At 39.5% G+C, this 26,462-nt stretch overlaps 1 protein-coding gene across 8 annotated transcripts in view; it reads left to right on the top strand.

Annotated features, from left to right (window-relative positions):
• SPEF2 (sperm flagellar 2) overlaps positions 1–26,462 on the top strand; it is a 128,119-nt gene that overhangs the window by 15,482 nt on the left and 86,175 nt on the right. For 6 of the 8 annotated variants that reach the window (XR_006102093.1, XM_042450987.1, XM_042450989.1 and 3 more), the window contains 7 exons: positions 1,426–1,596; positions 6,671–6,811; positions 9,575–9,651; positions 13,587–13,776; positions 14,493–14,681; positions 18,904–19,091; positions 21,355–21,523. Coding sequence is in view for 7 of the 8 variants with exons in the window: in XM_042450987.1 (XP_042306921.1) it covers positions 1,426–1,596; positions 6,671–6,811; positions 9,575–9,651; positions 13,587–13,776; positions 14,493–14,681; positions 18,904–19,091; positions 21,355–21,523 (1,125 nt within the window). In the remaining variant the exon portion in view is untranslated. Of the gene's footprint in view, positions 1–1,425; positions 1,597–6,670; positions 6,812–9,574; positions 9,652–12,033; positions 12,102–13,586; positions 13,777–14,492; positions 14,682–18,903; positions 19,092–21,354; positions 21,911–26,462 lie in introns of those variants that run through there. The other 2 variants (XM_042450994.1, XM_042450991.1) reach the window with 2 other exon arrangements.

Below are 26,462 nucleotides of genomic sequence, written 5' to 3'. Positions count from 1 at the left end.
CTGCTGGAGCTCAGCTCCCAGAAGTGGAATCGGGCCCCTTGGCCAAAAAAACCCTTCCCTACCATAATATAAAATATATGCTGAAAATATATACTGTGTTGTCATCATATATTCTCCATATTAAAAGGAACATTAGCTTTGTTCTTCCATCAGTACTCAGATCAAAAGAGGAGCCTTTCTCTGGATTTCAAAAACCATTTTCCATCCATTTTCCAAGAACAGGCAGACTAGAAAGATCAGGTTCCTTCCAGTGAGGGCTCCAACTTTACCCCCTTTGAGATCCAATTTGTCGCCATCTTTGGAAGGCTACAAGCCTCTTTGTTAGGCAGAGTTCTTAATTGTTAGTTCAGAGTTGTTAATTCTCAGCCTAACAAAGGGGCTAGTAGCCATACAAAAGATGAAGACAAACTGTATCTCAAAGGGAGTACAGTGAACCCGTCTTATCTGTGGGAGGTTCTGTTCTGGACTCCCCCCCCCCACGGATGGCAAAAAACATAGGACTTCAAGTCCTGCAGTATTCAGTAGTGGTGTGTGCAGGTGCGGCCACTCCTCCAGGGCCGTGTGCATGTACGGCCATTGAAATCAGTGGAGCTTGCCACCCACAGACAGGGCGAGCACACTGTATCTTTTTGTCTTGCTAATGGAATTTTAATTTTCTTTCCTACACTTTGTTGTTTGCTGCATTTTATTTACTGAAATCTATAGAGCAGTTGTGCAAACAAAAGATCTTGGTTCAAGCCCTTGGCATCCCCAGTCAGGTTTGGACAAGGCTCCCATCTGAAATTCTGGAGCACTACAGCCAGCCAGAGTAAAGAGTACTGAATTAAATGGAACAGTAAGGCAGTTTTCTGTGCCACTTAGTCTGAGTATGTGTGCATGTGTGCCCTCATGTAGAGTATATTTTCTTTTTACAATGGAGCAGATAATTAGAACATTTCACCATAAATATACATTATTAATGTGGTTGAATTCATTGGAAACAAGTTGATGATTCATTTAGTGTTGAAGTCCAGAACACCCTCTTATAACTGAGAGCATAAGAGTTAAATGATTTGGATTTCTAAATTTCATGCACGAGCTTCATTACACTAATTGCATGGAAGGGGTAAATTGTGCACTTTTCGAGACCATGCTTTACATGCAGGAGGTTCCAGGTTGAATTCCTTTCATCTCTAGTTAAGAGGGCCGTGGTCTAAAGTCCTGGATCAAAGTAGAATTGGGCTAGATGGACATTTTGACTCAGTATAAATAAGCTTGTGTTTCTTCCTAGAAGTTGGAAAAGTTACTTTTAGGTCTGCAACTCCCAGAATACCCCAACCAGTATGGCCAGGATTCTGGGAATTATTATCCCAAAAGGAACTTTTCCAAGCTTGGTGTATGATATATAATTTTTTTAAAATAGTTTGCAATATATTCTCATTCCAGCGCATCAAAAACCTGGTTCCACGTCAGGCAGACCTGTCTCTCCAGCAGATTTCAGACAGCTTTCACAATAAAGCCAAGAACCTGGAAAATAAAATAGCTTTGTTGCAATTTGCAAAGCAAGAGCAAGCAAAGAAAATCCAAGAGGGGAAAAAGGTTGAAGACATGGAAAAGGTGAAAAAAAAAATATTTTTTTTCCTCCATTCTCTTCCAAGGCTGTATAAAAGCTGACTATGCATTGCTTTAGATTTAAGGCTGTTAATTTTGTAAAGTACATCTTTAAGAAATTAACTTACTTCACTTACAGGGAGTACATCTTATTAAACTTAATGGGAATAATTTTTGAGTTAGTATACGTGTGATTGTTCTATCATTTGGAAGTAAAACAAATGGAAAGAGGTTGTAGAATTTTGTTTGAATTTACTTAGACTTGGAACTTAACTTCTTTCTTCACTGAAAGTGATGTTGGGGATTGATCAGAACACCATTGATGTATTTATTTGGCTTAAAATACCAGAGGTTGGTATCTGCCTTCTCAGCTGATGCACAAAATAGGGCTTTTGGGCCCTATTTTCCTGGATAAGAATGTAACAGAGATAACTTGGACGTTTACCATTAGTATCTCTCATGAAAACTTTGCCCATGCTTTTTGTTGTTGTTAAATACCCTTGAATCAATCTCAACCCATGGCGACCCTGCTGGTGAGATCTCTCCAAGACCTTCTGTCTTCCACTGCTCTCCTCAACTCTTGCAAGCTCATACTTGTGATCTCTTTAATAGAGTCCATCCATCTTGCATGCGGCCTTCCTCTCTTTCTACTTCCCTCTACCTTTCCTAGCATTACTGTTTTTTCCAATGATTCATGCCTTCTCACGATGTGTCCAAAGTACAACAAGCTCAGTTTTGTCATCTTGGTTTCTAGGGAGATTTCTGGCTTGATCTGCTCCAGGGCCCATTTGCTTTATTTTTGGCTGTCCATGGGATCCTTAGCACTCTTCTCCAGCACCACATTTCAAATGAGTTGATTTTCCTCCTGTCCTCCATACATGTCCATGGGGAATGCAGTGGCTTGTACGATTCTAACTTTTTTGCTCAGTTGTATATCCTTGCATTTTAGGATCTTCTCTAGTTCTTTCATAGCTGTCCTTCCCATTCTTAATCTTCTTCTGATTTCCTGGCTGCAGGCTCCATTTCTATCTATGTTTGATCCCAGGTATGAGAATTCTTTTACTATTTCTGTTTCTTTGTTGTCTAATTCAAATTTGTGTAGGTTTTCTGTAGTCATTATTTTTGTTTTCTTTATGTTCAACAATAGGCCTGCCTTTGCACTTTCTTCCTTGATTTTTCTTAGTAGTTTCAGGCCTTTGAGGTTTTCTGCTAGTATTATCGTGTCATCTGTGTATCTCAGATTGTTGATATTCCTTCCTCATATTTTCACTTCTCCTTTTTCTGTGTCTAAGCCTGCTTTTCTTACAATATGTTCTGCATATAAGTTGAACAAGTAGGGTGATAAGATACAGCCTTGTCTGACTACTTTGCCAATTGGGAACCATTCTGTTTCTCCATGTTCTGTTCTGACAGTAGCCTCTTGTCCTGAGTACATATTCCTCATCAGGATTATCAGATGTGTTGGCACTCCCATGACTTTAAGGGCGTTAGATAGGCTTTCATGATCTGTGCAGTAAAAGGCTTTGCTACAGTCTATAACAGTGGTTCCCAACTTTTGTTGGGCCGAGACCCCCATTGGCGACGAAAGTCCCGCCCGTGGCCTCCCTGATTGGTTGGGAGGCTGGGAAGGGACGGGACTTTCGGCTGCCTACAAGCCCCAGCGGCCTTTGTGGCCAGACGTCCCATCCCTTCCCGGCCTCCCAACCAATTAGGGAGGCAGCCAGGGAAAGGGGTGGGACTTCTGGTTGCAAAGGCCGCTGGGGCTTGCAGTCCTGTCCCCTTCCCCCTCTCCCTGCGGTTGTCTGGCAGCCGTGGGGAGAAGGAAGGAGCCCCGACCCTGCCCCTTCTCCCCACGGTTGCCTTGCAGCCACGGAGAGAACGGGAGGAGGAAGGAGCCCCAACCCCGTCCCCTCCCCCCGCGGTTGCCTGGCAGCCGCGGAGAGAAAGAGAGGAGGAAGGAGCCCCGACCCCTCCCCTTCTCCCCGTGGTTGCCTGGCAGCCGTGGAGAGAAGGGGAGGAGGAAGGAGCCCCAACCCCATCCCCTTCCCCCCACAGTTGCCTGGCAGCCGCAGAGAGAAGGGGAGGAGGAAGGAGCCCCGACCCCATCCCCTTCTTCCTGCAGTTGCCGGCATCAGCGCCAGCACCCACAGGGAGAAGGGGAGAGGGTAGGCAAGGGGGATTCCCAACCTGGTGACCTCCGAGAAAGGGTCGAGCAACCCCCAAAGGGGTCACGACCTCCAGGTTGGGAAATCCTGGTCTATAAAGTACATGCTGATTATCTTTTAGAACTCCTTGGTTCGCTCCATTATCCATCTTATGTTTGCAATGTGGTCCCTAGTGCCTCTTCTTTTTCTGAATCTTGCTTGGACCCCTGGGATTTCTCTCTCCACGTATCGTTGGAGTCTGTGTTGTAGAATTTTGAGCATAATTTTGCTTGCATGAGATATTAGTGCTGTGGTTCTATAGTTGCTGCCATCTTTTGTGTCTCCTTTTTTGTGGAAGGGATGTATATTGATCATTTCCAGTTTGTCAGCCATCGTTTTGTTTTCCATATCTGTTGACATATGTTAGTTAGCACTATAGTTGACTCTGTCAATGTGGATTTCAACAGCTCAATGTGAATATCATCTATTCCTGGTGACTTGTTTTTCACCATTTCTCTTATTGTAACTTCTACCTCATTTTTTAGAATTTGGGGTGCATCTCCCTATGATTCTTCATTCCATGTATCCTTAATTCTGTCATCTCTTTTATATAACTCTTCTGTGTATTGCATCCATCATCTTTTTATTCTTTCCTGGTCTTTTCATAGAACTTCCCACTCCTTGGTTTGAACTTTCCTTTGCTTTCTCTGATCTTGTGGAATAGGTCTCTTGTTCTCCCCTTTTCACTCATGCTTAGAGCAGAAGAATCTTATCTGGCCTACATAATCCTTTAGCATATTCAGTTGATTGCTGTGGTGACCTTAAGGCAACCGGGATTCTCATTTACGATGATCCTGAGGCAACTGATGTATCACCAGGTTTTCCTGTCAAGTTTTTTTTAGAACGGGTTTGCCATTGCCATCCTCTGAGTCTGAGAGAATGTGACTGGCCAAACCAGGATTCGAACCCTGGTCTCCAGAGTCATAGTCCAACACTCAAACCCCTACATCACACTGGCTCTCTATCTACTTATAGTCATAGGCAATTACTTGGAATGACAGGTTACTCTCATTGGGTATGTCCATTGTGCTATGTGTCAAAAGATACCTGGGGATGCATATCCAGATGCACATAAGCATTCACAACAACTGTAAACATGGAAGGCTTCTTTTGTATATAGACTTCCTTCCTGGAAATAGAAATTTTATTTTCAGTTAAATACGTGTTTTTTTTATCAAACTTCACATATCACCACAATTTCCTCTCATCCAAATATTATTTTAATTATACCCTCAAAATACATGTTGAGAACAATTTGCTCTAGGGTGCCATCATTTGAGTGAAGATTACTAGCCCAAAGCATATAGTTTCAAGCTTAAGAGGTTCCTTCCTTATTACTTTGGAGATGTGTGTGGTTTTTTTTTAATTTCCCATGTGACATTTCATGGTTCCTGGAATAGATTTTAACCTAAAGCATGAGAAGAAAATGAGCCCTGTTATGGCAAACCATATAATTTAGCTACATTTTCTGTGGGGAAATAAAAAAGGGGGGCATTTATATAAATAACAGTTTTCCAATGCATCTGAGTCACAGTTCTGAAGCATTTCTAGGGCTTAACTCTCTTTTATCTGTGATTGAGTATTTAGTGACAAATTAGATAAATATAAATATGCCTGATGCAAAACTCTTTGGGGCTGAATCTGGTCAAGCCTCTTCTGCATAGAGCCATTGCTTTTCATCTCTTTGGTTTATTTTTTCAGCCCACTGTCAACATGCAACATTCCTGGGCAGTTTCTAGTCCACCAGTGAGCTGATAACTTCCTTCACCTCCCTGTGCAAGACATTTTAGAGCCACCATTTTTGTTTTGCACAATGCCTTGGGGTGACACTCCACTTACTGAGTAATGGCTTACTGAGAAATGGTAGATCCAGGCAGTCTCCACAGCCGGCCTCAAAGAGGAGATGTTAACACAGTGGAAGGTCCTGCTGGCATACTGGAAATTGGCTGAGGATGCAGGTTTCCTTTTTGGAGTACCTCTACTCAGCCATCGTGGGGGATTCTGGAAATGCTAGTTCCAAAAGGTGATATTTCCAAGCTTTGCCTGAAAGAAATTAAAGCAATGAGAAGTGCTAGTGTCAAGCCTCCTCCACTAACATGCGGTAACATGTTCTGGGACCATGCCGGTAGCACTTACTTATACAGACAAATAACAATTTTAGATCGTTTCCAGCAATGTGAATTAGTAAGAGCAATTTGAAAACATTTAGAATGGTCTATAAATATAAAACAATTTTAACAGCTTGGAACAATTTAAACAGTTTGCAGCATATATATTTACTGATTTAAATCAAGATACTTAAATGCAGAAGGCTTTGTTAAATAACCACATTTTTAGCATGGTGCTAAAATAAAGTCAAAGTTGGTGTGGAGCTGGGTCTCTGAGGGAAGGAGATTCAACATCTGGGGTGCCATAACAGGAAAGGCTATTCCTGATTCTCTGAAAAATCTCTCTCTCCAAGTAGTGTATTGGGACACAGAGAGGGGCCCTCCACTTGACAAAAAGGTAGGGCTCTGTGTGAAGCATACTTAAGGGGGCCCATGAGCCATTATTTAAATGTGAGTCAGTTGTTGAATGTGCTCTTTACAGATGCTAGAGTGCACTTGCTGTGTGCAGGTGGAATGAGGTATTCCCTCCCTTTCAACTGGCAAATCCCCTTGAGGTCCAGTCCATAACTGCAAAATACATGCAGTTTTTTAAAACTTACTATTCTAAAACCTTGTTTTTGGCACCCCAAAATGTATACTCATGCTTTTGTAATGTTATTATGAAATTTGTTTGGAAAGAGATTCTAAAATGATATTGCATTGACTGTAACTAATATTGATTGTGTAGCCAGTTTTAAATAGCTTCTTACTCTTTCATTGGATATTTAGAAAATTATAGAAAAACAAAAGCAAAATGAAATAATGGCTAAGATTCAAGCAGCCATTGTCCAGATTCCAAAACCAATGCCACAGCACACTGTCAAGGCAATTGAAGAACAAAAATTGCTGAGAAAGAAGAAGGAAGCAGAGGTGAGCTCTGATGTTTTATAACCACTTTAAATACACACACACACACACACACACACACACACACACACACAAAAGCAGGGGAATGTGCTGTTTGCTTATTGATCTAAGTATGGGCAACAGCTACTTTTGTGACACAAAAGAAATGTGTTTGTAGCATTATCCATCCTATGTCTGTGTAATCATAACATGTGAAGATCATGTTTGTATGTACATAAATGGGAGTGGAATTTTTGTAGCACCGAGGCGACAATTGTTTAGTCCTTCAGAACTTTTTGCATTCAATTCCCAGCATCCTTGATTATTTCATCCTCACCTGTGAGGACAAATAATTACAGTCAGCCCTCCTTAACCATGGATTTGTTTTATCTACGGATTCAAGCATCCACTGCTTGAAAATATTTTAAAAATACAGACATTCCCAAAAGCAAACCTTGATTTTACCATTTTATATAAGGGATGCCATTTTACTCTGCCATTGTATTTAATGGAACATGGGTATCCACAGATGTTGTTATCCATGGGGGGTCCTGGAACCAAATTCCAGCAGATACCAAGGCCCCACTGTACTGTAGTTTTCTCCCTGCTGCAAAAGAAAACAAATATTTTTATGTGATTTTCCCCCTGTGTTGTAGTGTCTTGAAGTGTTGAGATAACCTATGAGATTTTTGTGCAAAAACACATTTCCTATGCCTAAACCACTCTTTTACTATTCAGGAAACATGTATTCTACATAGAAAATGTGGAGTTTACACAAAAAAAGCTGTGTATGTTTCTCTGTGAACAGAGAAAATTGCACTAAAGTGGCACTGATCTATATTGTTCTTCTAAATGTGTCAGGAGATTCAATTTCTGATGTGGAAACAGATAGTAGAAAATATTATTTCCATCCCTACTTACCATCCGCTATACTCATTAGGCCTTTTGGGAGTTCATGTCTGTCAATATCTACATGATTCCAACCCTTTTTGGAGAGTAACTCTTGGCCAGCTATTCTATTGATGTTGTGTGGTAGATGATGTAAATAATTGGATTTCAGATTATTCAGTCTGATGTCAATGTAAACAGGAAGTTAATCTCTCTTTCTCTCTCCACGCCAATAACAATAAACAGATGAGGCTTAACTGCTCTCATTCCTTCAGTTAGGATTGATTATCAATCTCAAATAAAGTAGTTTCCAAAGAAATAGCTGTTTGAGTCTCTTGCAGCGAGTGGGAGGAATGTGACAGCACCTTTAAGATTTAAATGGTTTTTATTTTAGATTTTCAGTTTAGATTATGAATGTGTATTACATCTGAAGAAGTGGGTTTATTTCCACAAAACTTCATGCTAAAATAAAAAACAATTAGTCTCAAAGTTGCTGCCATATTCTCTTTTTTCTTCCCCTCCTTTCCTCCTTTTCATTCTATAAAGTGTTTAGGTGAGCACCACTTTGCCATTGACTAAAAATGGTAGCTGGTGTGGAGCTTCTCCTTTGCTGTTGCGTCACAGTTATTCTGACTATTTCCCTTGCTTCCACAACATTAACCTGTTCCTGGGAGATCTTCAACATAATGCCATACTCCATATGAATGAAGTTCTACTGTGATGTATTGTGATGTACATTGTAGCCACTGTTTTAAGTGACAGTACACTGTTACTGCAGCGTCTAGGACCACCTCCACTAAAATGTTACAGAACAGTGGTTCACAACCTTGGGTCATCAGATGTTGGGCTTTTGCTCTTTAACAAATGGTCCGTAGTGAGGAATTCTTGGAGTTATAGGACAAGAACATCTGGGGACCCACAGAATGAGCTTCATTATGTAGAAAATTACTTTTCTTTTCTTTGGCATCAGTGATCTTTTGCTTTTACTTGTCAATTTTGTGCACATATTGGGGAATATGTACTTAGTCCAGTTGGCCTGGCTTAGGAGGATAACCAGTCTAGTTGATATATGCTAGTGGATCCAAAATCATTTGGATAATCTAAACCCACTGCTAACATTGTCTGCTCTCTTTCTCCTCTGCCAAGGAGATATTTTTTCCAGCCCATGTCACATTTGTATGTTTTTACCCACCATTCCATTCTGGCTCTACAACTTTAAAAAAATGTTCTCAAAATACATATAGACTTGTTTGTGTTTTAAAAAGTACATTTTCATTTGCTAAGATATGTGTTGCTACATTCAAAGACTTGCAGTATCCAATGCTTAGCTAAAGTCTGGTTCACAGCCCAGGACTTCAAAAAGTTACCTGTTTTGGAGCATGGTTTCCTGCATCTCCCACTTGATGGGTGGTCTGCATGTGATCTGGTGATTCACAAACTGTGTTACTCTGAAAACATGGTTTACTATAAGAGAGGTTTGAGGAATTAGTTCTTTGTGCATTCCTATTTATGTCTCTCACACACAGTCTCACTCACTCACTCACTCACTCACTCACACAGACAGACAGACAGACAGACAAACACACACCTGGATCAGCAGCTGACATACTAATATATGAGTTGGAGCTTGGAATCATGCAGCCAACATGCCCAGTAGCTGTACCTATACCATGTAACATGGGGAAAAAAACATTTTTTAAAAAAACCAGAAGAGGTCTTCGGGCTATTTCTGATTTCTTTTACCCCCCATTTCTGGGGCATTTTTGGAAGTCTGTATAGCCTGTGAATGTTCTCAGGTTCAGAAAATTCCCCCCAGCCCCACTACAGTTGTCCACTTCTGTTCTGTGGTGTTGAATAATGACAAAAAAGGTCTTTCAAATATACTTACTTGTTTTTTAGAACACATACACAGAAATTAAGAGATTTGAGACGCAGATGAGGAAAGAGATCACTCTGCCCACTAAACTCACTGAAAGGTAATGTTTGAATCAAGTGACATCTGGGTAAATTTCATTTCCCTGCAGCACCATGTGGAAATATAAGCAGCAAGTAATCTGGTCTTGAAACTGACTATCATTCAGTTAATAAATAATAAGCCAGAGAAGCAGGTGAACAAGTAAGTTGTGTTTGTAAAATGTTCCATTGATAGAATAGGCTGATTTCTTATACTGTCTCTTTCCCCCTGCTTTCATTTACATTGAAAGTACCTTGTCTTGATTTCTCCTCCAGGATTAGAGTTAATTATACAAATGTTTTGCCCCATATACGTCAAGATTCTTAGCACATATTGCAAGATAATTTCTGTCCTCATTTTGGGGTGACCTAACCATTATTCAACAGTCCTTTTCCTTCCGCAGACTTAGAATCACCCAATGAGAGAGTGCTGATGCCCTGTTGCTCCTACCTTTCCTATTCTCTTGCACATTTGTGACATGTCCCCACAGCCCTCCACATGTTAGAGGAATAATTTTGCTAGCGGAGAGGATTCCCATTTGAGTAGATTACCCAGTCTAGGACCTGAAGACTTCTAGAAGATAATGTGACATTAGCAGTCATCTGCTAAGAAATGAATCTCTCCCCACCACCACCTCTATTGCCAGAAGACTTGGGACCCTTTTACATTACACAATAATTGCAGTAGTTCCATCCTGTGGACTCCGGGATTTTGCAGTTTAGGCATTTGGACTCCTCGGCCAAAGGGTCTAATGCCTGAGCAAACTACACCCCTGGGATTCCTTAGGATGCAGTTGTGACTGCTGAAATGGAATAATAGCAGTATAATTGTGTAGCATGAAAGGACCCCATTTCTGTAGGGTTTCCCAGCCATCAGACTTTGGGGATATATGGTGCTGATTGGGAGGAAGGGAATTGTCCCATCCTAGTGTTGCTGACAAAAGCAATTCTGTCACTGTTATGACAGCAATAGATCATGTCTCGACTATTCAGAGTTATAAATTGCAAAGAAACTGTGTAATCCCATCTAGCAGCAGATGAACACTACTCCAGTAGTATAGTATGGCTTTAGGCTCACTGTTCTGTTAAAATCTGTTGGCCCAAGTGTGAAATGATTCAGTTACCTATCCTATAATATGCAACTACACTGCTGGAGCAAATGGAACAGAGAAATACTGTATATATTCAACTGTATGACAACCTCATGTATAAGTCGAGGGCAGGTTTGGGGGTGAAAATTAAAGATTTAGATATGACTCATGGATAAATTGATGGTAAAACATAGGAGCATGTAACAAAGGATCTAAAGCCAATGAAAACAATGCCAAAGACAAACTTCTACCTGGCATAACTGTTTGTGGTCACCCTAAAGATTGGATGGATTGATTACAGGGGTGTCAGTGCTCCAGGACAGATTATGCTCTTGGCTTTCACCAAGGGATAGTTCCTTTTTAAATAAGAGTTTAAATACAGTACTTAGATTGACCTATGGATAAGTCAACTCAGGTTTTGGGGGTCGATTTTTTGACTAAAATTTCTAGACTTAAGTATATACAGTTTTATACACACACACACACACATACACACAATTTTATACATATATATATATATAGCCTTGAGTATATACAGTAATCTCATGATTGCACAGATTTTAAGAATTTTTGGATTGATATCTCAGATGGATTTGATCTCCACAACAAAGCTTTTGTCTATCTCCTGACCCTTCCTCTCAATCCAGAGGAGTCAAAATTTTAATCACCTTTGTTTCCTATTCATCCCTGTCTTTATCACACCAGCCCTTTTCACATTGCAATTACAGTAAAAAATAAAACAGCAACCTGCCACTGTTTTTGCACCCATCATTGCATGACTGTGGGCTGCTGCCCCATCACACTCCCTTCCTGTCCTGTCCTTAGCTCTGGCCTGCCTGCCTCTCTATTTTATTTTTTAAAATTCAACGTTTGTTGCACAATTTCAGAGCTCTGCATCTCCAATTTAACATTTTATTTTTTAAAAAAGACCATAAAGCTGTGCAGCTCTGAAACTGTGCGAAAACATTAGATTTTTTAAAAAAATAGCGAGGGGAAGGCGGGAGGAGGGGACAGTGACACCATATGACTACCAATCATGCAAATGCCCCAGGATGGCTTTTCACACCCAGGGTATCGTGAAATCACAGTTTAAAAGCTGTGTGCAATAAAGTCCTTGTACTCCCCCCTACTTTTGTCTCTGTTCCCACCTCCCACCCCAATTTCTGATTTGTCTTCTTAGCCTATTTATATTTAGGGCCAAATTACATGTGCTGGTGAAACCATTGCACGGACTTGTGTGCTGATTTTTTTCTCCTTTGGTTAATAATAGGGGGCAGCCATGGTGTGGGGGCAATGGGGTGTGAGGAGGAAGGGATTTAACTCCATACTCCTGGCATGTTCTGCCACAACTGATATTTGTCCCAGGAGGGAAGATACTATTGGTAAGTTTCTTTGAAGGAGTGATTATATAGAGACTCTAATGATGAACAGCACATGATTAAATCCTGTTCCCACTGCCATCCCGTTCATCTTCCCTAGTGCGTCTCCTTAGAAAAGAAAAAACAAGCATGCAAAAGCCAATCATAGGCACAGGGCCATGCCTAGTTTGACACTTGCACACATCTCTGTCAGTTAACACAACCTCTGATCAAGAAGCTTCTTTTTACAATGTATTTTTATGCTCCCTGCTTTTCCTCCTTGTTCTCTGTCTAGCTGGAAGAAGTTTTTTTTTACAGCAATACTTTATATATAGGTTTTGGGAGCATGGTGTAGGAAAGCTGAATAACATGTTTAGTTTTTTGTGGGTTTTTCGGGCTATGGGCCATGTTCTAGAAGAGGTTATTCCTGACGTTTCACCAGCATTTGCTGGCCAAACATCAGGAAGAAACTCTTCCAGAACATGGCCACATAGCCTGAAAAACCCACAAAAAACTATGGATGCCGGCCATGAAAACCTTCGACTCAAATGTTTAGTGTTGGGTTGCTGCAATATGCCTGCAGTAAACAATGCAATGAACAAAGCTCCAGTTGGGAAAGACCAGTATTCTACTTTAGTTGATTGAACTATAGCCGTGTATGCATACGTAACACATGCAAGGTAAACTGCCTTCAGAATACCGTATTGCCATAAGTTGAATGCACTGACATTGTTAGTTGAGATATACCTATACTGTTAGCTTCCTGGAATGGCAAAATCCTTTTCTTGTCATTTCTTGTATTCCACCTCACCCAACTCTTGGGCTATGCTAAATGTACTCTAGAGTAGTGTTACCAACAGTGTTCTATGGACTATTGCTAGTACTTTGAGAACTTCTAGCAAAAACAGTTGTAGACAATTGACATAAATATGGTACTGGTTCCTGATACATTGTGAGGGTGTTGGATCCTGTCTTGACTATTCATCCAGATCACATAGTTTAAAAAAAAAACACTACTCCAGAGAATTCTTCTGGCACTTTGGTAGGCGGCAACAGCGGTGGTGGTGGTGGTGTGTGTAGGGATAGACTTTCCAAGTACCAGAACTTTCACTGCCCTACAGAATTTATGAGGAGTTGTGTGTAACAGAAGCAGAAGAGGTGAGAGTGGGGAGCCTGATCTTTGTGGGTTTTTCTTTAAACAAATTTTACTGAAGCTGCTGTTGCAAAGCAGGGATGGTAATATTCCTACAGCAGTTTAAAGCCAAGCATTTACTCCTCTATCCCTCCTGAATGCATAGTGTCTTCCCTCAGAACAAGGCATGGTGAAGTAAGATGGCTCCAGTGAGCAAATGGAGAATAGAACTGAAAAAGTTGGTAGGAAAAACTTTCTGAATTGTCCCATCATGAAAGTAAATGCTAATGGTGATGTTGTCATGGTGCATACAAACAGCAGTGTCTTTCACACTGTTGAAACCTGTAATACAAGATGAGATGAATTATTTTTCTTAGCATGCTGCAGATCCATGAGCGTGAATTTACAACCCCAGCCATCACTGAGTTGTTGAGCACTTATTCCGATGATGAATATATCCGGAAAATTCAGAAACGTCTAGAGGAAGACACCTTTGCTCGTGAACAAAGGGAGAAGAGACGACGGAAGATGTTAAGAGAGCAACTAATCGCCCATGAAGCACAAGAAGTGAGATGCATGTGCTCCCTTCTGATTTTCAGAAGATGTGTTGCTAACACTGCAGTGAAACAATTTGTAATAAGATGCATAAAAATAGTTAAAATTATCAAAAGCTATCAATTTGTGCTAAGATGTACAAAAACACACCCAAGGGTATTTGTGTGGGCTGTTATGGGGAGACCATCACAGTCTGTAGTATAGATTGGGTCTCCCGTATCCAGAATTCCAAAATCCAAAATATTCCAACAACTAAAACATGGGTGGCTGGTAGTGACACCTTTGCTTTCTGTTGGCTTAATGTTTATTCACAAAATTATTTAAAATGTTGTATAAAATTACCTTGAGGCTATATATGTATATGTTATATTTGAAAAAATAAACAAATTTTGTTTTTAGACTTAATCTCATCTTCAGGATACCTCTTTATATATGTATATACAAATACAGGTATTTCAAAATCCAAAAAAATAAATAAATCTGAATTCCAAGACACCTCTGGTCCCAAGTATTTTGGATAAGGAAGAACATGCTTTTACTTAAACCAGCCAAAACAGTATTTTGTGAATTTTCAAAACTGTTCTATGGCTAAGATTTCAGAGCAGTGTACAATGGATTAAAGCAAAAACCTTTAAAAAAATTAAATTCAGCATGTATGGCCTTTATATGGAAAAGGGCAGAATGATTAAAAAAATATACTTTCACAGCTTTTGTTGTCGTTGTTTTAGGAGGCATATAGAGAAGAACAGCTCATCAACCGGCTGATGAGACAATCACAGCAGGAGCGGAGAATTGCTGTGCAGCTTATGCATGTGCGGCATGAAAAAGAAGTGATGTGGCAGAACAGAATTTTCAGAGAAAAACAGTTTGAGGAAAGGCGGCTTAAAGAATTCCAAGAAGCTCTTGACAGAGAAGCGGTAAATATCAATTACTGTATACATTGAGGTATAAGTCTAGAACTTTTAGTCAAAATTGACCCAAAAAAACCCTGAGTTGACTTATTTGCGGGTCAATATAATTACTGTATGTTAACTCTTATTATAAAAAGGAACCATTGCCTGGTAATAGTGTTCGGGAATCACTGAATCATTTTCTCATCCATCCATCCTTTAGTAAGAGCACAAACAGTTATGCCTGCTGGAATTTTGTAAATTCTTTGGCATCGTTTTCCTTTGTTTCATCCTTTAGATCCTTTGTTACCTATTCCTAAATTTTACACTTTACTTATCCACATGTTATATCAAAATCCATAATTTTGGCCCCAAAACCTGCCCTTGACTTATACATGAGGTTGACTTATAGTTGAGTATATATGATACTTTCTCTCTCTATTTTAAGCCTCTTTATCTAGCTGTCTTAAAATCAGAAACAGAATGCATTTATTCTAATAGGAATTAAGAAATTTGAGAAATCATTTCTGAGATGTTTTGGTGCCAGTAAAGTAGTTTTCCCAAGTCTTAACTTGTAAGACCATGTAACCAACAGAGTCAGCATGATGCAGTGGTTTTGAGTATTGGACTAGGGTACTGGGAAACGAGGGTTTGAATCACTTCTTGGCCATGGAAACCTACTGGGTGACATTCTCTCAGCCTCAGAGGAAGGTAAGGGCAACAGCCCCTCTCTGAACAAATTCTGTCAAGAAAATGCCTTAGGGTTACCATAAGTCAGAAATTACTTGAAGGGGCACAACAACAACCAGCAGAACAGAGCAAACTAAAAGACTTGAGGGCATCATGGTGGATCATTAGGTTATAAGTCCACTGTTCCAAAACAGGATCTTTCATGTATTAATTTTCCTCTAGGGGAAGCTTGATAAAGGTAATTATAAATCTTTGCCTGTTATCAAAATTAGAGCAGGCAAAGGCAGAGCAAAACATTACAGTAAAGAAGAGCCTGGAAATCTGTGGCCTTCCAGACGATGATGGACTATTTCTTCCATGATCTTGCACCAATGTCAAGGCTGGATGAGGATGATGGAAACTGGAGTCCATCAATACTTGGAGGTCCAGCCATAGGTTACTCAACTTCTAGTAAGACTCATTCCCCTCATTTTGCTATGAATGAGATACAATAATGTACACATGCACTGACCTGAGATGTGGATATTTTAGTAGACTTTGTATGGGCTAAAAATGCTGCACACACTGCACTACCGTGGATGGCTCCTAGCACTGATTATCAATCTCCTTCTGTTGCAAATTTTACAGCAGTAGTTTGTTTAGCTTTTTACACTACAACAGGATTTGACACAGATGTACATCTTCCTCTACCTATCCTTAGAAGACAGAAGATTATTTATACCTGTCAAGTCTGATTCTACACACTTTTCTGGAATTTGCTGTATTAGGGTCCAAACAGACAGGCCAAAATAAAGCTGCTTCAGGTCATTTTAGAGGTATGCTATTTAAATGATGTATGCATCCTAAGAGGCCGGAAGCTGCAACAAAGCCACACTCTAGTCCTAAGGACTGGAGCATAGCTTTGGCACAGCTTCTGGCCTCTTAGGATGCAGACATCATTTAAACAGCATACCTCCAAAGTGACCCAAAGCAGCTTTATTTTGGCTTGTCTTTTCGGGTCCCTATTACCTAGGCTCCCAAGGTTGCAAACCCCTGTTTTATCCAGTAGTCAGATCAACACCTGTATTCCCCTTAACTATTCTTAAGCCTTGATATATCAGTAAATTAACAGGAGAACAAGTTGCAGCTTTATACTAATATTTATTCTTGCAACACAGATAGCACAGATAAATGTGCTGTACTCAATGCCACAGCTTACGTAGTGACCTTGTGGGGACCAGGCACAATTTTTACAACAGTTCTTTTAGAACTATAGCAAAGTATTACAAACAATCCCTCTCCTAGTGTGGCTAGGCTTTGACTCTGTTTGTTTTTTGGTTTTTTTATTTCATTAGTCAACTCATTTACCAAATGAAAATTTCACTTGACAATGACAATTGCCACTATGGAAACTGAGCAGAATTTTGCTGCATTTTAACTATAATATTTGCAGTGGGAGGAAGCCAGTGCTCTGTAGTCAACCATGTCTCAGTTTTGAATAGTTGATTTCCCTAGAATGGCTGCAGTCTCCCATCAGGGGTTGTGGAACAGTCAGACTACTATTGGCTAGGCTTTCTAATGAAATCACAAATGCACCCCCTGATCACTAGAAGACATAATTGCACTGTTATTAGTGTGCTAAGGAGATTTACAGATGGCATGGAGCCATTTGTTAATTTGATAGCAGTTAACAAATTCAGAGTGCTTATTTGAACTTATTTTGCTCTTTCCAACACCAAGCATATAGACTGCCATCTAGGAGCTATTCTAGTGTTTTCAGATATTGGTAATGTTTTATCCTTGCATCTTATTTCACATTCAGTTTTATGAACTGCTTTGCTTTTATGCCCACTGCTTTTTTTTTTTTACTTTCATTATTTTGTGTTTTATTGCTTTATTTTCTGTCTTTCTAAAAAGGGAAAAAACACAAATACCTCCTGACCTCTTGCCACCAGGATGTGTTTAAGGGTGTGTTCACTGCCATGAATGTACAGACTTACCTTCAGGTTACAGACTAGTGCAACAGTAGCCCCTAGTGGTTAGGCTGTGGTATTTTCCAAAGGGAGTTGCATTCTAATGCCAAAGTTCTTTGAGTTCAAACATAGTTCCTCAAGGGAGACGTACTGTACTAATTTACTCAATGTTAAAAAATGCCCCACCTGCAAAAAACTAAAGGGGACCAGAAGTTTCCTATTTGTGTTGAAACCCCACCCCACAGGTATTTTGTGTTTTGCAAGTAGCCATGATTGAAACATAGGGGAAAGATCAGATGTTCACCAGGTCTAACACATACGTGGAATAAGAATATCTAACTCCTTGATAAGCTTAGGGAATTTACTTTAAGGGGGGGGACTTGATGAGATGCCCACTTATTTGTTGCTTCAACCCCTTGTGTATTAATGGACTTTGTTTGCTGGCTGCTTTGCTGTTACAGAAATAATCTTTTAACCATCAGAGGGATTCTTAAACAGAAAAGGGGCTGGTGTATTTTCCTGTTGCCTTTTTTTTGAAGAAGGTTTTCTAGGGGGGACTTTCTAGAATAGTTTAATAGAAGACTTTCTAGAACAGAGCTTATAAAATTTTGGTTTACAATGGTCAGAATTCCCTGGTTAACATAACCATGCTGGAAGAAGGATTCTGGATGTTGTAGGCTAATAAAGTGAATTTTTCCAAGGTCTGCACTGCTACCATCTGAGAGAGACATGCTGTGAAACAGGTGGGAGTACAGTGGGAAATGAGCTGGAGTATGATTTTTAGCAACTTCTCTCCCAATCCCATTTTGACCTAGAAATTCTCACAGGGAATTTTCAGTTTAAAATTTAATCAACTTTGAGTGAGCAAATTTCAACCAAAATTAGATGTTACACTACAGGCATGGAAATTCTCAAACTTGTATGCACTCAGTAAAGCTATTTGCTGGAAAGAATCAGTGGGCAGATGTAGCTCCCCCTTAACATTGGCCTCAACCTTGGGTTTGGGCAAAATTCCTTCCCCTTGCAGAACCATTAGTTCTCTCCTAAATGGGGGGAAATATCCATGATAGTGGGGAGAAGTGGAGCAGAAAATTCTCAGATGTAGATCATTCCTACAGGGCTTTCTGTTCCAAATTGGAAGAGGCTGCTAAGAGCAACCTAGCCACCAGAAAGAGTGGTGTGTTATTTCTGTTTTAGAAAAGGGCCATCAGCCATCTAATCTATCTGAAAGTACTGATATTTCAACACCTCCCTTAAGATTACATCAGTCTCTGGATGGAAGGGAAGTGGAGGACAAAATGGTGAAGGTTACCTGAGCTGAATACTTAACTCTAATACATTTTTCATACTTTAGTCCATCCAAATGTGAAGATATGAAATAAGGAAGCAGGTTTCCCCTGAAAATCTTTCCCCGACCATTGTTATTACTTAATAAACATGGATTTAACAATGCCATTGGTTTGTATTGTGTAGTTCCAGAGGAACAGTGAAATTTGGATAATAGGGTACTGCTCTATATGTCTTACATTTTATTTCAGTATTAATGTGTTTAGCTTGGCTAATCTGAGGAACCTGAATATTATTGTTTTTCTCCCAACTCCATCTAGGCTCTTGCAGAACAAGAGAAAATTGAACTTGAGGAACAGGCTCTTAAGGAAAAGCAATTGCATGCCAAGCTTGCTGCTGAGAGAGCTGAGGAACGCTATAAGAAGCATTTTGCTATCTCTTGGGAAGTGGTCGAACAAATCATTGACTTAGTGACCAAAATAGGAGAATATCGGACACTGACAAATAAGTATGTTGCTTTTTCTGTGCTACATTTTTTTTTTAAATTGAGAAAAGTAAATTTTGCCACTGCTGCTGCTTTTATTGGCAGACCTGAGGGGGGAAATCCCCCTTCACTCCTAAAGGTAGAACGGTCTTCCCATGCAGCACGATATTGGGCTCTGGAATAAGCAGGAAGCTTCTGTTCAGCTGTACCAAAGTTTATGTGCTTATTACTGAAATATCCAACGTGATGTTCAGTTTTGCCTTAGTCTTTTGTGTTTTCAAGTATAATTCACTTCTTCTGCTACCAGAGCATGAGACAGAATATATTTAATTTGATTGCTGTTCCATCCCTACTGGTTCTTGATCTGGTAAGCCCATATCCAGTCCATCCAGCATCCATGCACACAGGTTACAAGACTCTGCTTCTCCCCACTTTATCCTTACAATAACCTTGCAAAGTAGGCTAGACTAAAAGAGAGTGACTAATTGAACAACACAGCACATTTTGATTTTTGTCTGAGAATTGTCTCATTACCATCCATCTTCCTCATGGCCTAGCTGAGGAGCTTTTCCTGAGGAAGGCGGATGATAATGAGACAATTCACAGGCAAAACACAAAATATGTTGTGTTGTTCCCTGAAAAAAAAAAACAGGCTCTGGAATGGCAGGAGCGATGTAGTGAGACCTTTATATGGATTTGAAATCTTGTAGTACAAGACCTCAAGTCTCGTGAGATTTCATTGTGATCTGAAGCGAGATTTCACCCCAAATATGTAGCCAAGTCTCGTGATGGCATCCACCATCATGACACTTGAGGATCTCTCTGAGCAGCCACTGATGGAGTGCAAGACCATCCTAGTGCCAGCCCCTTGGAGGCCCATCACAAATGGAACCCCTCTGAAAGGCGTTGTATCAGGTCATCTCAATCCATATTCTTTTATCCATCATGCACCAGGATTTTACATTAATTTTTTTATGTATATATATACACACACACACACCAATTGTGAAGTACAGTGTATTGAAGGTTGAGGTTTGTATTATAATTAACATTAGCAGTATTGGTAGGATCTAATGTTTGTTTTTTCTAAATCTTGAATTCATGAAGAATTCCAGTACAGTTGGCCCTTCTTATACATGGATTTTTTTATACACGGATTCAAGCATACACGGTTTGAAAATGTTCCAAAAAAGTATAAATTTACCTTGATGTTCCATTTTTTATTAGGGACACCATTTTACTATGTCATTATATTTAATGGGACTTGAGCATACACGGATTTTGTTATACACGGGGGATCTTGGAACCAAACCCCAACGTATAACAAGGATCCACTGTATTTTTCCTCAGTCCCCACTAAAGAGATCAACTTCTTGGGATCACGGTGCACCAGATAGTTTTTCTCCCAGTACATTGCATTGGCTTGGACAAAAAGATATCCAAAGACAGTAAATGAAAAAAGCAATAGATTTGTTGGGACAATTTTTGTTCAAGCTTTCTGTCTGATTTAAAAAAAAAATTATATGGGAAGCAGAGAACCAGTATAGTATAGTGGTTTGAGCATTGGACTCTGACTCTGGAGACCAGGATTCAGATCCCCATTCAGCCATGGAAACCCATTGGGTGACCTTGGGCAAGTCACATTCTCCCAGCCTCAGATGAAGGCAAATGAACCCCCCCCCCAAACAAATCTTGCCAGGAAAACTGTTGTCTTGAGTTGGAAACAACTTGAAGGCACACAACAACATGGCAAACGGTTGAATCTAGGGGGCATGGATTACAGTTCTTCAGAGGTTGATTTTATAGAATGTTTATGTTATACATCTAGTTCTTTGTGGGTTTCACAATAAAATAAGATGCAAGCTACAGGAAAAGAGATTCCACCTCGACATTAGGAGGAACTTCCTGACAGTAAGGGATGTTCGACAGTGGAACAAACTCCCTCGGAATGTAGTGGAGTCTCCTTCCTTAAAGGTCTTTAAACAGAGGTTGGATGGCCATCTGTCGGGGATGCTTTGATTGAGAGTTCCTGCATGGCAGCAGGTTGGGCTGGGAGGCCCCTGTGGTTTCTTTCACCTCTATGATTCTATGATTATGTGATGACCTGGTTGAATACAGAGAACATTGGAGATTTCCTGCTTAAGTCTGAAGAACCTGTCAAATCTTACTTTTCTCAGAGTAGTTTTTTTAAAATATTGCATGCTAAATGCTCTGATTAATAAATACAGTTCTTCAGAAGCATTATTTGGTCAAGATGAGCACAAATTTATTTGTTTGATTCCCACAGCTTAATCCCAGCGAAGCTAATGCGTGACTGGAAGGAGCTATTCTTAAAAGGGAAACCAATTTATGAGCAAGCTGAAATCGACCCTCTGCCAACCGAGCCGACTCCAGAGCAAACAGTAGAATTGGACAAAATGGATTTACTAGATGAAAAAGATTATGATGAATACAAGGTACTCCCAACTGACATGGCCTAGCAGAAGAACACACAGCTCATAAAATTGTTACTCATGACTACCACTCTGTGATGCCCCACAGATTTCACATGACATTTTATATTAGTTTAACATAGATTAATTTTAACATACATGGTTAAATGTACTTCGTAGTCTGTTTTTTCCAGGGATGATTACTTGATTCACTAGCATTTTGGAAAGTGGTGCTGTCATGAACCATTCAGTTATTTGGCCAAGACCATTGAGGCTATGATAAGAGGGTACATAACTGTCATTTAAGCAGAAGTTAAACTGTTTTGCGTTCTACTGTGCTAGAAAATGTAAGGACACAAAAATTAATGCATAATAAACACTACATCTGTCACAGAATGAGTAGTCTTATTTCACATAATATTGATATCTGATAAAATGCAGCTGGTGAACTTTTTTTTCTTAGTCAAGTTCTTGGTATTTTGAGATCAGCATATTTTAGTATTGTGATCATAAGGTAGTTCTGAGAAATACCTCATATCATTATCATATCCATGCTGAAATCTTAAGAAGTTGTGTTCATAATTTATGCCTATCTCCCTCCTGGTTTTTGAAAGCAGACTATGATTACATAATTGACCTCTGAATATTTGTTTTTTCTGGTATAGGTTTTCAAAATAATTGTCTTCCAAATTTCACTTTTGCTACCTTGGCTGCTTCATAGGGGAAAATAAGCTTTGGTTTGGTTTGGTTCTCTCCCCACCCCCACCAGCCTGTTTGCATGTACAAAGTGCCATCTTTGCAAATAGCCTGTGCTTCTTTAAAAAGTCTTGTTTGGAAAATGAATACCACATTTGTATGTTCTCTTTGTGCCCACATCCTGAACAAATTTGGTACATTTTATTTTTCACTCAGTAGTAAATGTTTGTTAGGAAGATTGTATAAGGGATTTTGTAATAGACAACAGCTTAGTTTTTGTTTCTTTTAGACTTAACCCAGGCAAATGAAAGTTGTTTACTTGTTCATATATCACATGAAATCAATACTAAATGAGAAGACCTTTACTTGGAAGGGCAATGGCTATTCTGTTAACATGAATACTGGTATTTGTGCCAGTGTGTTAGATCAGGATTTACCCCTGGTTAGACTTCCCATTGAAATCAATGGCCTGTTGTGACTTACTTGTAAAATTTACTAGATCTTCTGAAATAATGTTCTTCTCCATGGTAATACTGCAGCACAGCTGGTTGGCATTATGTGTCCCAGTGATGTCAGCCGGTATTTGACTTCTGTATTTTTTACTGAACTAAAAACAGATAGTATTATTGTTAAATCTTCTTGAGATAAAATTAATTTAAAATATTGTCTTGAAATTCTTTCGTGAACAGTAGTGCATTCCACAACCCTTCTGCCATGAAACAAAAGTGAGCAGGAAGCTTTATGTACATATTTAAAATCCTTTATGTGCTAGGATGCTGATTACACAAAAAGAAGTGCAACTAGAATTTCAATTCAGTGATCTGACCATCTATAATCTAAAGAAATTTGCATGCCCTTTATTATGAAAAAGGTATTGGGTGGAATTAGTACTGCTGAGCTTTTCAAAGCTATCGTTTCAGTTTTGCTATAAAGAGTTTGATGCATGTTTTAACATTCCCCCCCCCCCCTAAAAATATCAAGGCCCTGCTTCAGATACAGCTGCACTTTTTTTGCATTCAGTTATTGGACTTAGGGGGTCTGTATGTCAGTAGGACATACAACTTGGAAATGAGCATCTACATTATGGTTTGTATCTGTACCAGCTGTTAGGATGCTTCTGAAATACATGTTGCCACAACTTCTGTACAGATTTCAGAATTATAAGTTAGTTGGCATTCTTTTCAGTGCAAAACTAATAATTTAAGAATCTTCTAATTTTTCTCTCTGCCTTTTTATAGAATACTTTGCATGCAGACTTCACTTCCTTTAGCATATTCATCTCTCCTTCATCTCTTCCTGTGCATTCATAAAACTGTCCCTAAAAACATTCTCAGATTAAGTCCCCATGTAGTTGTATATAATGTATTTTGTTGTTTTATGAATGTGTGCTAGCACCTGTGCACAAGAGTAAAACAGTGTGCAGAAGGATCACTGATGCATTTGTGCGCACAATAGGATCCACATTGATTTGTTGCAGTTTTTTCAAACTGCATATAGGCATTATGAATAAAATTACATCTCAATACAGTATTACTGTCAATGTATATTTTAGAACTAGTTTTAAAAGCTTTCTTAATTCAACTAGGAATTCAGAAGGTGCACATTGCAAGACAGAGCAACTTAAAGATCAGTAAATAAACAGAACTGGAGGAATAATATGCATTGAGATGTCTATTGCTGCTTTTGACCAATCCTCATAGGGAACATAAGAAGTTGCCTTATACTGAATCACAGATAATTGGACCATTATTGTTAACCCTTAGAACAGCTCTGAAAATTTTTCAGGCATAAATCATTTCTAGCCCACCCTGAAGATGCCAGAGAGTAGCTACTCAAGAAGAATTTCTTGAAGTTATCAACCTTGTTTTGTCCAGATTCCATTTTGGGTATAAGCTTCCTAGAATTTAGTGGTACAACAACTATTTTATTTTATTAAAATTTTGGTATCCTGCACTATATCCAAGAATCTCAGGGCAAGGTACAATAGAATAAATTCAAGCCATTTTAGGCCATTTTAAATTTTAAACTATAGAAAGTAACTTACAGTCTAAAAAGAAACATAATTTACTATATAATAATTTAAACAAGTTAATAAATTTAAGCAAGTATAATAAAAAAATTGTTTTAGCTTTGTGCAAAAATGAAGCCAATGTCAGTGCTAATGAGTCTTAAAGGGGTCAGCATTCCACAACTGAGGTGCCACTGCAAAGAAGACCTTTCCCATGTCCCGGGGAAACTGCAGGGGACCTTAGTCCCCAAAGCAGCCATATACAAGAAGAATTGCTTTGTGTATTGACGTCTCAAGCAGTTTAGACCTTTAAAGGCCATCACAATCCCTTGAAGTCAGACCAGAAGTACTACTCTATCTAGCAAATGGCCATAGCAATAGAATTAAAGCTATGTAGTAATGGTCTCTTGAAATTCTTTACCCTGTTTGTCAGCAGAGGAGCTATTTCTCCAGATTCATCCAAGAGAAAGGGAAATTCTGCAATGCCTCACCAGCAGCAGTGTCAGTAGCCCAAATTTTTGCTCCACCCTCCCCACTGCCCCAAATATTCCACCTTTTACTGCAAGTACCAATAGCAATAACTGCACTGGCAGTTTGGCTATTGGCACCTTATTCAGTGCCCTAGACCTGATATTTTTCTGCCACATTGTGGGGAAAACCGCAGCTACTAAACAAACATAGGGCCCGAACAGACAGGCCAAAATAAAGCTGCTTCAGGTCACTTTGGACATAATGCTGTTTAAATGACACATGCATCTTAAGAGGCCAGAAGCTGTGTCAAAGCTGCACTCCAGTCCTGATGACTGGAGTGTGGCTTTGGCACAGCTTTTGGACTCTTAGGATGCATGCATCATTTAAAGTGCGTACCTACAAAGTGACCTGAAGCAGCTTTATTTTGGCCTGTCTGTTTGGGCCCATAGATAATTTCCTTCTTTCACAAGTGATGGAGAATATTCATAGAAAGCTGTGCCTTTTCTCTGCATGAGAGGAAAATGGAAAATCTCAGCAAATATTTTTAGAAAAAAATGCCGTCTGAGATGTTGTGGCATCATTTTAGACACATGCTTTTCACATTCACAGGGTTCCATGTTCAACTCCTGGCCTCTCTAGGTAAAGTTTGGAAAGAGGTCTTTGGTGAGCTGCTGCCTTTCTCTTGACTCAGGGCCCAGCCTATGGCTCATAGTCCACCGTGAACCCACCTCTGGACCTAAGTACACCACCCCCTGCACCACTCCATCCTCCTGACTTTCTCACAACTTTTATATATTTACACGACTACTTGGGGTGTTGGAGAGAAGATTCTTTGGGTCCATTCACCTTGCACAATTATATCACTATGATTCCATTTTAACTGTCATGTAAGTATCCTATGGAATCTTAGGGTTTGTAGCTTGGTGAGGCAGAACAGCTCTCTGTACCTGTTAGTAAATAGAGACGTATTTATGCACCTGCTTATGCATGCAATCCTGATCCCCAAGGAAACATTACATTTATAAACCATTTTTCTCACAACAAGGGGCTCATAGAAGAAGGTTAAAACACCTATGATAGTACCCCCCCAAAAAAAGATATCCTGTGAAAGCAGCCATTATCTGAAACAATATAAAATCATTGAATCATTTTATATATGGCCTTTGTGATGAAGAAGGGTATGCACCCTCGGTGAAGAGAGTACCGCTGGGCAAGAATGTTCTAATTCTGTGCAATCCAATTTCCCATGCTTATTTCTTGCATAATGCACAATGCATTCAGACTTATCAGAAATAGTGTTCTGCTAAAATAAAGTGATTTTCTGTTGCTTGTAATTTTGGTGCCATGGCTTGCTTGCTTTAACATACATTTGTGGAGCCAATGGGTTTTCTGTGAGTGAAATCTCAGTGGTCAAAAATGAAGAGAAAGGGCTAACAAAGCCACACAACTTTGACATCTCACAGATTTGCTGTTTTAAAGATTCTGGTATTCTGCTCTCACATTGACACTATCTTTCTGTGGTGGTGGGATTGTGTGATGCTATTTAGTAAGAGGCTAATGGTAGCATTGTTACTGATAAAGTTTCCCAAGTCAAACAAAGTGTGCCAAACAGTAACTGGGCAGCAGCAGGTAGGAGGGGAGGCTCTTTCAAAGAAAACAGCATTGGCACTTTAGCTCTTGTTAGTACTACACAGAAGAAGACAGTGATAAATGACTTATGAGTGTCTGTTAACTGGAAATTCCTATCATAATGAGACAATTAGAAATGAAGCAAGAGGTACAGCTGGA

The sequence above is a fragment of the Sceloporus undulatus genome, chromosome 2 (genome assembly GCF_019175285.1).
Source record: "Sceloporus undulatus isolate JIND9_A2432 ecotype Alabama chromosome 2, SceUnd_v1.1, whole genome shotgun sequence".
Lineage (NCBI taxonomy): Eukaryota > Metazoa > Chordata > Lepidosauria > Squamata > Phrynosomatidae > Sceloporus > Sceloporus undulatus.
This window is presented reverse-complemented; position numbering and strand designations above follow the sequence as displayed.